The following is a 15,381-nucleotide window of genomic DNA, read 5'->3' on the forward strand; positions in this document are numbered from 1 at the left end:
TTCAGTGAAAGCACTTCTGCTAAACCTTTTACATTCTAAATTCAAAATGAGAAAAACAGACCAGTTTTTGAAATCAAAACCAAACCCAAAAAAGTGATCCATTGATTGCTGCTTGAATTCAACAGTTGAACGAAAATGGTGAAGGGTTTACAACAACAAAATCTATCTGCTGATGTAACCCAACTCGTCGATCAATTAGAGAGACATTGCTTAGCTTCTGATGGCTCCCTTGTCACTAAATCTGCTTATTACGATCTTCAACTCGTAATTTTTCCTCTTTTTGATTCATCTTTTCAACTAATTTTTGTTGATTTTGCTATATATGTTTTTGGGATTGTTGATTTATTGTAATTATTGCAGGCTAGAGAGGAGATGTGTAGGGAAAGATTGCGGTATTTGGAAGCAATGGTACTAATTTTTTTATTAATTTGTTGATTTGTAAGAAATTAGGGTTTTTTGTCGAAGAAATGTGGTTGAATTTGATGGGTTTTTGTTAATTTTATAGGCAATTTATTGTGAAGCAATTACTATGGTTGAAGAATATCAGCAGGCGCTATCTGTTGCTAATCCTGGGGGGATTCGTGATGTGCAGAGTCTATACCCGCAGCTTGGTCTGAAAAACTCTCCTCAGGTCGATTTTCGATTTTTCGGTTTAAATATGTGATCTCATATATGATTGCATTTTCATTTTGTCATGTCAATTCTATGTTCTGTGAAATTTTTTGTATGAGGGGCTTATTTTAGTTAATTGCCATTATGATGATAATGTGAGGACTGAGAAGGGTAATCATTGGTACTCAACTTTAAATGTTACGGAGTATTCAGCGAGTGTGAGGGCAATTTGTGTCGTGTTCTTTTCGCGGTTGATTGAGAATAATGTATAGTTTTTGTTTTGTTTTACTTATAAAATAGATTATGTATAGATGTTGAGATGTTTGGTTAAATAACAGGTTTATGAGACTCTTGAGCATCGGCTTGTTGTTGCCGAGGCAGCTCAAAAGTTGAGACTTCCGCATATCTCCAAAGATGGTGAGATTCATGAAGAGGATATTGAGAAATGGAGTATTATGTCAAGAAGCTCTCTTGACAGTAATAGCACAAATTTGACAATGAGCTCAAGCACTACTTCTACTAATTATGGTACTAGTACCCCCAGTACAATTGCAAATGTTGCACCTTCTAATGCAACTGATATGAGTGATCCTGGTATTGGTGGAGTTCCAAATCGTTATTTGGGAATCACTTCGAATTATTTATGGCAGACTCAGCTACATCAGGTTCCTTTATCCGTGGTATGTTGGACATTATTTCTTTGATCCACTTCTCAAATGCTTATATACGTGTGCTTTAATGTTGTCTTCTACTCTTGTTAAAATTGTAGGGTATGGCAGAGTATCAGATGTCACTCTTTCGTGAGATCGAGGCTCGTTTGACAGTCAAATGCGATCAAGTTGCTGATGCTATTGTAATGGATAATGTTGGTGAGTTTCTGATTTTCTACTTGAGATTTACTTTGGGGATATTTATTTCCACATGTTCCTCTATTTTGTAAATTCTATATGATGGAAAAATTTTCTGAAGTGACCCTTAGTTATTACTGAACAAACTTTGGTGACTGATAATCAAACATCTGTTTAAGTAATTTAAAAAAACAAACGGGGGTGGGGTTCAATACTTTCTCCCTCTCTCCTCCCATGGCAGCTACAAAGCTCCATTTAACCTTTATGACTTCATTTTTTAAGTCCTACCATTCAAGTTTCCAGCATTACCAATAATTCTCTCAACTATAAACCCACTTAACAATCAAACCCTATACTCAAGCTCTATCAAATTGCTTCCAAATTACTCCATATGTGCCCTAGCTATTGAAGCATTTGGTCTAATTACCCTAAACTAGGAAAAAAACAAAAGAAAGGATGAGGAGGGGGCAGTGGTAAATGAGGGGGAGGAGGGTGTTGGGATTGCTACCATTATCTCCCTAGCCACCACGTGGTTATTGCCCTACAAATAGGTCTACTACCTTCGGGGCCATCTGTCACTTTCACTAACACTACCATTAGTATGGAATTTGGGAGGCCTTGTCCCCTCTACTTCAATTGATCCTTCTCTAACGTATTTAGAAATTTAGTATCCAATTTTGTGAAATATCAAGGGTTCACGGCTCGATTTCTTGATTTCTTATCAAGATCATGAAAATTTATTTGAGCTAAATTTGGCTTCTGCTGGGCGTTTAATAGTTGGGAATGGGAGTTTGGGGATTAAAGGTTGGGATAGAGATTGAACAATGATGGTTGTGAAGATATGAAAACTATGCTAATACCTTGTATAAGTAGTAGATGGGAATTTGTAGGGAATAAGTATCAAATTTACAAACCCTTACTAACATTCCTCCTCCTTTCTTTTCATTAAATTGCAAAAATGTCATTTTATATATATTCCAATCCCCATCCATCTATTACCTACCCTCCCTAGGTAATAAAATGGTGGAAATTGACCCGTTCTATTCCCAATTCCTATCCCTTTTTCTTTTTATTCCCAATCTCATCAAACAAACAAAGAATTTAATCCAATTGGGATTAAAACTTCCAATCCCACCCTCAAGTCCAATGTACTAAACACCCCCATATTGTATTATATCCCCTGTTTTGATTTTGGGATATTATTTGATTGTGTAAGTATTTTCTCCATGTCACATTGGTAAAAAACAACGGACTTGGATGTAAAAATGTTCATTACTAATACTAAATGGTAATGAGGTGCCCATGAGCGATTGTATCAATTTTGCTGTAGAATGGAGATTTTGATAAAATAAGTGTAGGATTAAATCCAATAGATTCAAATGGAGAGTAACAACTAGAGTTTTGTGTGATCGTAGCATACCTGTTAAGTTAAAGGGAACCATTTTTTGGGCGGCCATCACACTAGTGTTGTTGCATGGGTCATAATCCATTGGAGAACGATCATATTAGAAAGATGAGAGTAGAAGAGATGTGTATGTTGAGTGTGTGCGTAGAGATTGATGTGTAGGAATGCCGTAAAGAATTAGATATAGAGATATTTGGAGGAAAATTGGAGTGTGGACATTGAGGATAAGATAAAGGAGAACCAATTGTGATAGTTTGTGCATGTCTTATGGAGATCAAAAGACTTTTAAGGTGGTTTTAAAAGAGGTTGGGTAAGAGCAAAGATGACTTGGATGGAAAGAGTAAAGGACATGAATAACATGGGTTTGCAAGCGCATAATACATTGACAAGTAATCTTAGTTCATGTAACCGACCCTATATTTGGTATTGAGGCTTTGATTTTTTTTATTTTATTTTTATTATGATTATTATTATTTTTTATTAATAACTCACTTTTTGTTTTGTTTTGTTTTGTTTGTTTGTCTTTTTTTTTTTTTTTTTTTTCTTTCCCTGCTCCATTTTTGCACTCTCCCTATACCATTATACCCCTCTTCTTACCCTCACAATATTTACACATTCCACTCGCTGTCTTACTTTATCTTTCACCCACCCATTTTTTTACATTCTCTTTTTGACGTTGTCTTATACCCACTCATGTGTTCCAACACTCTCTTACGTTTCTACTCCTCATCTTTTTCAAAGTCTTCTCAAACTACATATCTACTGTTCGAGTATAATAACAGAAAAAAAAGAAAGGTAATACTACCTCCATTACATATTAGTTGCAACTTTTGCCATTTAGGGGTGCTACCTATTAGTTGCAACTTTCTATTTCTTTCTTTTTTTTGGTAAAATTTTTCATATAAAATTACTACTTTACCCTTACTTAAACAATCATAATCTCTATTACCTATTATAATTTGATCTCCTTAACCATTTATTCAACATCATTAAATTAATGATTCTCACCAAATTAATTATTCACCAACCAACTTCATTCAATGAATCTCACCAATTCATTGCTATTTTCCAGATTTGATGAAATTTCAATACTTCTGGGTTCCTCTTCTTCTTCTTCTTCCTCTTCCATGAGCTTCTCTCTCCTTCCTCCATGAATTTCTCTCTCCTTCCTCGATCTAACATCTAACCCACGAATTCCTCACAATCGCTCTCTGCTCTAACCCACAAAATTTCTCACAAACGCTCTCAAGCCCATGAAATCTTCACAAAACCCACGAGTTCATCATGAAATTCCTCACAATCGCTCTCAAGTCTCAAACCCACGAAGTCCTCACAAAACCCATGAGTTCGTCACGAAATTATCTCAAAACCTTACTAAAGCCACGAATTCATCACAAATTCTTACAAAACCCACCAATTCCTCACGAAATCTGCACGAATTGCTCACTAAACCTACGAATGCCTCATAAATCTTCACAAAATCCATGACTTCCTCGCAATAACTTTGAAATCCTCACTAAATTGAATTTACACTTAAATATGTTTTTGGGTGATTTATGGGTTGTTTGATGTGCTTGTGGGTGGTTTCTTGGTTGTTAGAAGGTGCGTTTGGGTTAATCCGGCGGAGAGGTGGTTTGAGGCTGTTGGGCGACGATAGCAGGGTGGCTGCTGTTGGGTAACGGTTGCGGGGGGGCTGTTGTTGTTGGTGGTCATCAATTTATTAAATAACTTCAGTTTCTCTCTCCTACCCTTAATTATCTATTGTTTGATTCATTAATTAGCTATTATGAAATTTTGTCTTAAAATCCGTGTCAAGGCGAAAGTTGCAACTAATATGTAACGGAGGTAGTACATGAATTGTTATATGAATTTATGTAATATGCCCAAGAGAGATTTAAGAGGAAAGAAGGCTGAAGGTATTAAGTTGTCAACAAAATTATGTAAGTCCATAGAATTGGAAAAAAGATTTTGGCAAAAAGGAGAGGAAGTAGATAGATGGGAAAATACTCAAAATAATGTGAGAAAAGTGGTGAAGGAAAAAGAGAGATTTTGGGGTGAATTTCTATGTACCATAAACAAAATTGGAGAAAACATACCTGGAAGAATGCTAGTAATGTTACACAAGTTCAGAGTGTCCGACTCCTATATTGATAAAATTTGACTTTGACTTTTTTTCTTTGGACTCGAATTGGACTTTCTTCCTTGAATAGGGTTAGACTCTATTCAGATTGGAAAGAATTGCCATCCCTAGTTGGCATCATCAATTTACATCTCCATGCTCTAAAACTAGATATAACCTACTGGCTGCATGTTTGCACCATCATTTGGTATAAAGTGTGCAAAATGAGACTTGTATTCTATTAGCAATGAATGGTTCTTATTTCACCAGACTTTTAAGGTTTTAATTTACTGTATTCCCCCGTTCTTTTTATATTCCCACTTTCCATTTAGATATGGTCTTTTTTTTATCTTCATACTTTTGCTTATTTCCTTTAATGGATTAGAAAACTTTCACTTGATCTCTCCTTACCCCACCACATGGTCCACTTTGTAATATTTTATAATTAAAAAATATTCAATTACAATAGTCTCTATACAACTTTCTTTCCCAAAAAGTAAAAAATGTTTCCACTTTCCACTTACCCCCTCTTTTTCTTGCTATTGTAATTAGAAAGATATAAAAAGAACACGTGATTGCATTCTTCTTCATACATGTAGATTTGATAAAAGAAGAACATGTGGAGGCAACTAGAGGTGTCAAAACCTGGCCCGATCGATCCGATATGAAACCGACCCAAAAATTACTTGGTTTAAATTTCAACTCTCATGGACACGGTAATTTATCCTCATTGAAGTTTGAAATAAGACCCGACCCGACTCAACCTGACCGAACCCGATCCAAACATTAGAATTGACACCTTTAGAGGCAACCATCTACTTAAATTGAAATATCTAACATTTGAACCCTTAATTAATTTTGGTCCATTTAATTAAATGGAGTAGGGTAGTGCTGCTATTTTATGCTAAATAGTATCGGCTCTATTTGATTACTAGTTTTGTATTGTTGACAATAATCCCTTATCTTATACAGTTTTAATTTTACTAATTTTAGTAGTTTTTGACTTCTTTAACTTCATTAACAAAATCACAAACATACGCAAAAATATTACAACAAAGTACGAAGAATGCCTTATTCAAAAGCTTTGATGGTCAATAAAAAAAGACTAAAAAAAATTAATAATACATGGTCATATTTAAAATTATAATTACATGATTATTTGTATAGGAGTAAAATTCTATTGTTAACTGGATATTCATATTAATTATAATATGTGGTGTGTTACTATAGGTAAAATTCTATGGTTAATAAAAAGATTTTTTTTTTTTCAAAAGAATTATAAATTATTTTATGTATATTTTTTCCTAAACATATCTACCCAATCTAATCTAACGTGACATCTAATCTAATCACAATATTGTCTATTTGTCGCCTATGTGGCGTGACACTTGGCGAAAAACTAGAATGACAAGTGTCGCTATCTTATGACCTGGCTGCGAGACCGGCTTTATATATTAGTGATATGATGCAAACTTATGTTCGGTCAACATTTGTAACCAGTTGATGGTGCGTTTTGTCTAATATGAAGATCTTGTGGCCTATAACCTTTAATGGAGTATTTGAAGTTGCATTGCTAGTTTGTTGAACTGTGTATTTATTTTGTTACTATTATTATTATAATCAAATTTGGTTCATGTAGCCAACCCCACTTATGGGATTAAGGGTTTGATTGATTGATATTATTATTTATTTATTTTTTTTTTTTTGAATTTTCCTTGGATGTTTTTTTATTTACGGAACAAGAATTTTCTGAGAATTTCACATGCTTTAGACAGTTTAGAAAATTTGGTACTAGTAGTCATTCAAGGCAATCTTGTGAAATTCTCCTTTCTCAATCTTTTAATTCTTGACACTTAAAACATTACAACTAGATTAGACATGATTACCATAATTATTGATGCTCAATGATCTTACAATGTTAACATCACTAAAGTGGACTAGTATGTGAAGCGAGTAAACTACAGCAGAAATTTTTAAAGATCAATGAAAGCATGAAAAAAGCATATTTTATACTCCTTGTATGTTATTTTTGCAGATGGTTCATCAGGACATCAGAATCTTAGTTCACGACTTCCAGAAAGGTTTCTCTCTCTCTCTCTCTCTCTCTCTCTCACACACACACACACACACACACACGTAGGTCCAAAGAGGTGAAACTGTTAAAGTGCATCATTTATACTACCCCCCTGTTCCTTATCTGAATTTTTTACTGCACCCAGAGTCTTAAGACTATTTACTTTTTATCAGGGTAAAGATTATTATTGAAGAGATAGAAAAAGACGAAGAAGCTTTGAAAGAGGATCTCTACTCTGCTGATAGAAAATTTGCAGAATACTACAATGTGTGTAAGCAGTAATATGTACATTGGTATTAATTATCTAACCAAATACCATTATGCCTTTTCTTTTAAATCTTTTTCAAATTCCCTGACATTAAATTAGGTATGTAATTAAATATATTCTACTCCTCTCAGGTTTTAGAGCAAATACTTGGTGTGCTTATTAAGCTTGTCAAAGATTTGAAGTTGCTAAATCAACATAAATATGTGAGTTTCCATGTTGCTATGGCTGATGGGTACTTCTCATGTGACTAAGCCCTATATTTTATATAGACAGTGAGGCAGTTAATGATTCTGAATTTTATGTAGGATGAACTCCAGAAAACTTGGCAAATCAAGAGACATGAGGCAATGGGTGCTAAACTGAGGTAAGCCAACTATCAAGAGTGCCAACCATTGTTGCATACTTCTTTCTTTATTACGTAACTTAGTATACTTTGACTGACTCAAATGATGAAAGTGAATAAAATCACATATATGACCGAAATGTATCCTGTGGATGCATTAGTTTTTCTATAACTCGAATGACTTTATGTTATAAAGTTGAATTTGAAGAAGCCAAGCTCTTTCTGACAATTAAGGCTCTTGATTCTTGGAGTGGAATGTATACATTCGTGTAAGGATTAATTCAGTAAAATACAGTACATAAATCAGCAGTGTGTTGCCGAAGCAACCATTGCATATTTTTGATTTAATTGTATTTGGAAGTTCAAAGTTTTTATTTATTTTTTTATTTTTTATTTTTTTTTATTTTTTATTTTTTTCATTGAATCATTTATCAGTCTTGTTGTGGATGATTTTTCTGGAACTCCTTCATGCGTTTTACAAGTGGATTTGTTATAGATTACATGCACGGATTTGAACTCCAAAATACGATTGCTAGCCCTACAATGCAAATAGGGCTTGTGACTCATAAAAAGGGTGTCATTTTCAACTATGAGCTCTATTGTTTTTGTCATCAAAGAACCCTTAGACTTTGTTGCTATGTAAATACGTGGTAGGAAAGAATTCTACGAGGTTGATGAGATAAGTTCATGTGTGCTTAATATGCCTCTTTTTTCTATTTTTAAACTATTATTGTAAAGGTAAAGGAGAAAACATTAGGAAACCCTCCTCACAAGGGGGATTTCTAATGTATCTGAAGAAAGAATGGAAACTATGCTAGAGCTATTACAAGGAGTAATATCCACATTATTGCTAATTAATGACTCACATTTGCTAGGGTATTGGAGCACATTCTTCTTGTTGCAACCTATACTCAAGAAACAATACCAGCTCTCCACAAAATCAGGTGCTATGTCAGTAACAATTTTTATATGAAATTTCTCTTTGGACTTGAAATAATAAAATTTATCTTCTTTACTCAGGAATTACCTTGTTGAGGCAACAGAAGAGGCTTCAACTGCATACAACAAAGCAGTATGTTTGCTGATACCTATCTTGTGATGTTCTGCTGTTTTCAGTTTTACATTCCCTGTTGATTTATTTATTTTTCTGTTCTCTATGATTGCGATTCTTTGTATAAAATTGAGAGCACAAGGATTTTCTAGACTAAAATTTTTAATGACGGGTAAATTTTATCAGGTGACACGGCTTCGTGAATACCAAGGAGTTGATCCACACTTTGATACCATAGCAAGGCAGTACCATGATATTGTTAAGGTTACTGTTTTTTTTTTTTTTTTAATCTGCGTGGAGTTTCTTGTGCTATCTCTTCGATAATTTGATTTCTAAGACCAAACCTTTATGCAGAAACTGGAAAATATGCAATGGACGATTCATCAGGTTGAAATGGATTTGAAGTATTTGCCTGATCACTCGAGTACATCGTAAAGATATTTAAATGAATTTAGTGTAAACATATCACATATGTACTATGTATATGTCAGTATGTACTATGCTGTAGTGAAGATCTGGTATTTCATCTTTCTTTTGTAGATTGTAAACCAGTACGATTGTAAAGAAATCCAGCAGATGAATTCATTCATTCACAACAAAGTAAAGAATGTAGCGATTTTTATTCTCCGTGTCAAATTTATGCTGAAGAGATTATTATCTCAAATGAAAAATTGATTTTAATTATCTCAACTTTGGATTGTTCGTTTTTAATAATCCCAACTTATGGTTATTCTCTTTAATAATCTCAACCTTTGTTTACCATTTAATAATTCCAACTAGAGGTTTTGTGTGTCGCACTTAAATATATTAATCATGAGATGATGTCAAAACAAGACACCATTTTTATAGGTTGATGATGCCTAGATGAGATTTTGAGAACGATGTGCAGGAAAGGATCAAAGCCAGAAAGTTATAATAGGTCGGACATTGTTGGATTAAATTAGAGCTGTCAAAAGTTGACCCGACCCGAAATACCGACCCTAACTCTAATCTGTCTGAACCCAAAAAAAATGGTGACCCGAACCCGACCTGAAACCAACCCTAGACCCGAATTGACCCGAGTATTTGAGACCCGAACCCGACCATGAACCGACGTAGAGAGGACCCGACTCGAATGTGACCCGTAAATTATTGACCTGAACCGAACCCGAGAATGACCCAAACCCGATTTAACCCGTCAAAACCCGAATTCAACCCGACCTGTTACTAACCCGACCCGAGTTCAACCCGACCCGTTCCTAACTCGACTCGAATTTAAACTCGACTTGTTACAAACTCGACCCGAAATCAACCAGACTTGTTATTGACCCGACCCAAATTCAACCCGACTTGTTATTGACCCGACCTGAATTTAAACTCGACCTATTACTAACCCGAATTTTAGGATTTAGGAATTTTTATGATAAAAAGAGTACTCCGTATTGACTATTGAGTTTCAGGCTTTTTTTCAATTTATTAACATGGATTCCAATTATAAAACAAAAGCGGCCTTTCTCATCTTACTTGACTTATCTCTTACATAATCCTCGTCAAAGAAAAACTGAACTAGACAGCAGCCAAAAAAAAAATTTAAACAAAAAAATAAAAAATACACGACTTAAACCCATATTAATCCAATATTTGATACCCGAATTCGAACATGACCCGACTTGATTATTATAACCCGAGAATAAAAAAGACTTGAAAAGGACCGATCTAATTATAACTCAAAAAATTTTGACTTGAACCACACCCAAGACCGACTTGGAAATGACCCGACATGATTATAACCCGCAAATTATTGACTTGCCAATTTGAACTCGAGAATGACCAGACAAGTTTAAATGACCCAACTTGATTGTAACCCGCAAATTATTAACTAAACCCGACTTGAACCCAAGAATGACCCGACTTGGAAATAACCCGATTATAACCCGCAAGTTTTTGACTTGAACCGAACACGACCCGAACCCGAGAATGACCCGACTTAATTTTAACCCGCGAATTATTTACTTGAATAGTTACCGACTCAAACCCGATAATGACCCGACTTGGAAATGACCCGACTTGATTATGACCCGCAAATTATTGACTTGAACCGAACCCGACTCAACCGATAATGACCCGACCTGACTATAACCCGAAAATAATTTACTTGAACCGAACCTGACTCGAACCCGAACACGACCCTAACTCATTTAAACCCGTAAAAACCCGAATTTAACCCGACTTGCTTTTCACCCGACCCGAATGTAACCCGACCTTTTATTGACCCGACCTAAACCCGACCCGAACCGGAAAAGATGTGTGACCTGACTCAAGCATGACCCAACCCGAACCCGACCCACATAGGTCCTGACATTAACCCGTATTGACCCGACCCGAGATGACCCGACTCACACAAACCCGACTCAAACCCGACCCATTTACCCGAATTGACAGCTCTATCTAGACTAAATGATGGTACAATTAAGCAGCAAAATTATCATAGTTAATTCGCCAACACAAGGGATGGAGAAATTACAGGAAATATACTGCCAAGAAATCATCCAAGGACTACAGCAGGAATCATGAGATGCGAATGAGATATTCACAATTTTACAAGAGCTTTAAAGTTTCAATTTTACAAGAGCTTTAAAGTTTCATTGAGAGAGAGAGAGAGAGAGAGAGAGGTGTGGACATTAAAAGCCTCCGTGAAAACGTCTACAATTCCGATAACTAAACATCTGTACTGACTATTCCTGTGTGAAGGTAAAGACAGGGAGGTCAGTGTGTAGAGGATAACGAGTATTCCTTTTTATTTTCTTGTGGAGAGTGAGGGAGAGGGGGAGAGTATTTGGTTTACCTTAAAAAAGCCAGATAACAGGATTATTTATGCATAATATAATCACCAAACAGTAACGGATTTACAATTTCTCCGCATACAAAATAGATTACAACGATAATCATTGCCAGTTTAACACAATTATTACAGAAAATTATCCAGAAGCTTAGCTGCTTCTCAGCAAGCTCAAATTGCCACGAAAAGAAGGATAGAGCTGTCCGCCTAATTCAGAGTCTTGAAAATAATCAGCACAAAATCTGTAAGAAAAAGCAAATAAACAAGAAGCAATTTCAAAAATTTGTACAAGAAATTAGATATTCCTGCTTGTTATCCTCCCTCAACACTCGCATCATAAAAGGTTATTTGTCTGAGAGTTGTTACAAAAATAATAAAATTAATGCATTGGGGAGAATGAATGAAGATCATTTTGATAGTTATGAGTTACTCTCTGCCAATTTTACATTACCAAGGGCCCTTTCTAGAGTAACAGTTATCAGGTTCATTGCTCACTCCACCCCCATCAATTCCACTCTCCTCTTCTCTCTATTTCTTTTACGAAATCTCTGTTTTCAAATGGAACCTCCATTGTTCTCTCCTCGTCTTTCCTTTATCTTTTTCCCTCTTAATTCCATGGCCATGAAAGTATGAAACTACAATCCTTCATGTACATGCTTTTGTAATTAGATATGGTTTGTACTTCCTATATTAGCCCCCAAGTAAATATCAGCCCACGCCTTCTCTCTCTATATTAAATAATCCTGATTCAAAAAAGGCCCAAGAGAAACTAGAGTAGCAACAAAGTAGACACAATATATAGGTAAGGTCAATGAATTATCTTAAACAATGTAGCCCCTCATGCTTCATTAAATTCGGGATTGCTTTCCAAGGTAGTTCCCAAGTATGGAATGCTTGTTTGTTTAGGATGATAATGTTTTCTTTACTATATTATGGGAATTAGATTTTAAACCAGTTTCAACTTTGATGTATAATTCAATAGTATATGGCACAATTGGAAACAATCTGTAGCCTCTGCGCATCAGAATGGGCTAAAATAGTTTTTACAACTGTTTACAATTTCAGACATGTTAAATACTACTCCATTCATCACAAAGTAGTATGCTCATTATCTTTATTAATCACCCATTCACCCCATATTAGTTTGCCCATTTCTAAAAATGCCAATGGCCACTATATATTTTTTTTTTAACTACGTATTACCTTTATTTGTTTATCTTCGATAAAAGAATAGGGTTTAATCATTTGGAGAGTGGAGAATAGAGTCTCACACCCACTCTTGGAGGCATAATCTTTAGATCTTAGTGAGCAAGAATAGGGTTTAATCAGTTGGCTATTAGATGATCTTAAACAAAAAAAAAATAAAAAAATCTCATCCAATCTAATCTCCCAGTTTCAATAATCCAAGATTAATCCAAAAACTGATTCTATTTCGAAATTGAAAATTCAAAACGTTTCACTAGAACAAATATAAATAATCCAAAGAATGAACAAACCGAAGGGGCAAGCTTAAGTACATGGATCCTAGAGTCCTAAACCCAATTAGTACAATTTACTCAGCTGATTTAGCTGATATTGGCTATTAAGAGTTGACTCACAAAAAAAATTTGCACAACATGACATACAAATACACCCCTCCACGTATCTATAGCAGCAGTGCAAAATGCAAATTACTTAGGGATATGTAAAGCGAGTCATTGCGTTTCCTAGGCTTTGTTATAGTTATAGAAAATGTCAACATCATTGCCCATGACAGCATATAGAGTATAGTGCACAACAATCTTGACATGGTGTGCAAAGGACAAAGAATGGTGAAAGAATTTTACAACAAAGTGCCTATTTCTTTGGGAGGGGAAAGAGAGGAGGAACCCTATTGTAAAAACAAGTATTAAACCTTAAATCACACTATCTAAACAAGTCTTGGCAAAATTTATGATAAAATTTGAACCTTAAATGATTCTTCACAACAAGTAGTTAAGTACAGGTGGAATCCTATTGAAATATAAGTATAGAAGGAACCCTTTATTAAAAACAAGTATTAAAACTCAAATGACTTGGTTGGAAGGAGTTAGAAAGTACATGAAGTACATGGATGTACATGAGGATGAGGCAATGGATCTTAAGGGATGGAGGAGGAAGGATTTTTGTTGATGGCTACACCGAATAATCAAATTTGGTTCATGTAGTCGATCCCACTTATGGGATTAAGGCTTTGATTGATTGATCAAACCTCAAATCACACTATCTAAAGAAGTAAAGGCAAAATTCATGATGAAATTGAACCTCAAACGATTCTCCCCAAACAATTATACGAGGAATTCTATTGTAAAACAAGTATTGAACCTCAAATTGCTCCATCGAAACCACACAAAATACAATCGTAAGACTAAAGACTAAAAATCTTAGTAATCAACCTCAAATCGCGCAATTGGAACAAGTATAGGCAGAATCCTATCTACTATCAATGCAGTATAGTACCAAACAACCAATTACTTTCTTATTCATAAACAAACCAAAGATTTTCAATCAACCAAGAACACCGAACAAATCAATTCAAAAAGCCCTAAATCCAAAATTCACAAAAGAGGCAAAAGATTATATTCCAATAGTCAACCTCAAATCCCGCTATCAGAACAAGTATATGCAAAATAGCAAATGCAGTATTGTACCAAACAATCAATTTCTTGCTTATTCATAAACAAACCAAAGATCAAACTTTCAATCAACCCACAACACCAAACAAATCAATTGAAAAAAACCCTAAATCCAAAATTCACAAAAGAGGCAAAAGATTAGGTTCTAGCAATCAACCTCAAATCGCGCTATCAATGACAATGCAGTATTGTACCAAACAATCAATTACTAGCTTATTCATAAACAAACCAAAGATTAAACTTTCAATCAACCCACAACACCAAACAAATCAATTCAAAAAAACCCTAAATCCAAAATTCACAAAAGAGGCAAAAGATTAGGTTCTAGAAATCAACCTCAAATCGCGGTATCAATGACAATGCAGTACTGTACCAAACAATCAATTACTAGCTTATTCATAAACAAACCAAAGATTAAACTTTCAATCAACCCACAACACCAAACAAATCAATTCAAAAAACCCTAAATCCAAAATTCACAAAATCGCAAAAAAAAGAGAGAAAAGAAAAACACCTATTTCTGGTAACCACCACCATGAGTATCCATATCTTCTTCAATAGTTTTAGTCAAATAAGGGATAGGAAAATCAGAAGGCTGGAAACTCTTTTCCGCCATTGTTTTCTGAACATCAGCCTTCGTGAGGATGGTGCGACGAATGGCGGGGCGATTGCGACGCTGGTCTCGAGGAAAGTACTTGATGTCGAAGACGGTTTCAGGGTTGGCGGAAGGAACGATGGCTTGTTGAGGGATGGTGGCGGGGCAGAAGAGACGATACTCCGACGCTTTTGGGACGGCGGATTTGTACTCGGGTGATGCGCAAGGTCCTGTGATCTGCCATGGTGCCTTTATGTAGCGTCGGAGGGATGATAGCCATGATTTTGCGGCGTTTGTTGACGACATTTTGGTGGTGGTGGTGGTGGTGGTGGTGGTGGACTGGTGGTGGTGGTGGTAGATGCACTTGGTTGTGTGTTTGACGTTAGAATGACCGAGGTGAAAGGAGTTAAGCATTTACTTCGTATATATTTCCAAATGGAGGTGTCAAAAGCATGCCTGATCCGACCCGATCCAAAACCGATCTATTATCTATATTTCACATTTATCGCAACGTTGAAGGGTGCAAAGGCTCAAAGACCGTCTCCAATGGTGAAACACAACTTTGAATTTGAAATACAAAATGAGTTATTTTTT

At 35.4% G+C, this 15,381-nt stretch overlaps 2 protein-coding genes across 2 annotated transcripts; one reads left to right on the plus strand and one right to left on the minus strand.

Moving 5' to 3' along the window:
- The first annotated feature begins 25 nt into the window (after positions 1 to 25).
- Positions 26 to 9,347, plus strand: LOC145595277 (AUGMIN subunit 4-like). Its single transcript, XM_081651662.1, has 13 exons — positions 26 to 264; positions 361 to 408; positions 506 to 631; positions 951 to 1,292; positions 1,382 to 1,481; positions 7,020 to 7,065; positions 7,232 to 7,325; positions 7,458 to 7,529; positions 7,632 to 7,690; positions 8,545 to 8,613; positions 8,690 to 8,741; positions 8,907 to 8,984; positions 9,075 to 9,347. The coding sequence occupies exons 1-13, from the start codon at positions 136 to 138 to the stop codon at positions 9,153 to 9,155; spliced, it is 1,296 nt and encodes a 431-aa protein (XP_081507788.1). The 5' UTR covers positions 26 to 135; the 3' UTR covers positions 9,156 to 9,347.
- A 5,359-nt stretch (positions 9,348 to 14,706) lies between these two features.
- On the minus strand, positions 14,707 to 15,093 carry LOC145594281 (uncharacterized). Its single transcript, XM_081650615.1, has one exon. It carries the CDS (start codon positions 15,091 to 15,093, stop codon positions 14,707 to 14,709), a length of 387 nt encoding a protein of 128 aa, XP_081506741.1.
- Positions 15,094 to 15,381: the final 288 nt, after the last annotated feature.

This window comes from Chenopodium album, chromosome 19, assembly GCF_948465745.1.
Source record: "Chenopodium album chromosome 19, dcCheAlbu1.1, whole genome shotgun sequence".
Classification (NCBI taxonomy): domain Eukaryota; kingdom Viridiplantae; phylum Streptophyta; class Magnoliopsida; order Caryophyllales; family Amaranthaceae; genus Chenopodium; species Chenopodium album.

Bases quoted from the DNA above. Each gene is read 5' to 3' on its own strand.
- LOC145595277 (XM_081651662.1), top strand. From the start codon at position 136: ATGGTGAAGGGTTTACAACAACAAAATCTATCTGCTGATGTAACCCAA. The intron at 1,293-1,381 runs GTATGTTGGACA...TTAAAATTGTAG, and splicing joins ATCAGGTTCCTTTATCCGTG to GGTATGGCAGAGTATCAGAT. The intron at 8,985-9,074 runs GTTACTGTTTTT...ACCTTTATGCAG, and splicing joins AGTACCATGATATTGTTAAG to AAACTGGAAAATATGCAATG.
- LOC145594281 (XM_081650615.1), bottom strand. From the start codon at position 15,093: ATGTCGTCAACAAACGCCGCAAAATCATGGCTATCATCCCTCCGACGC.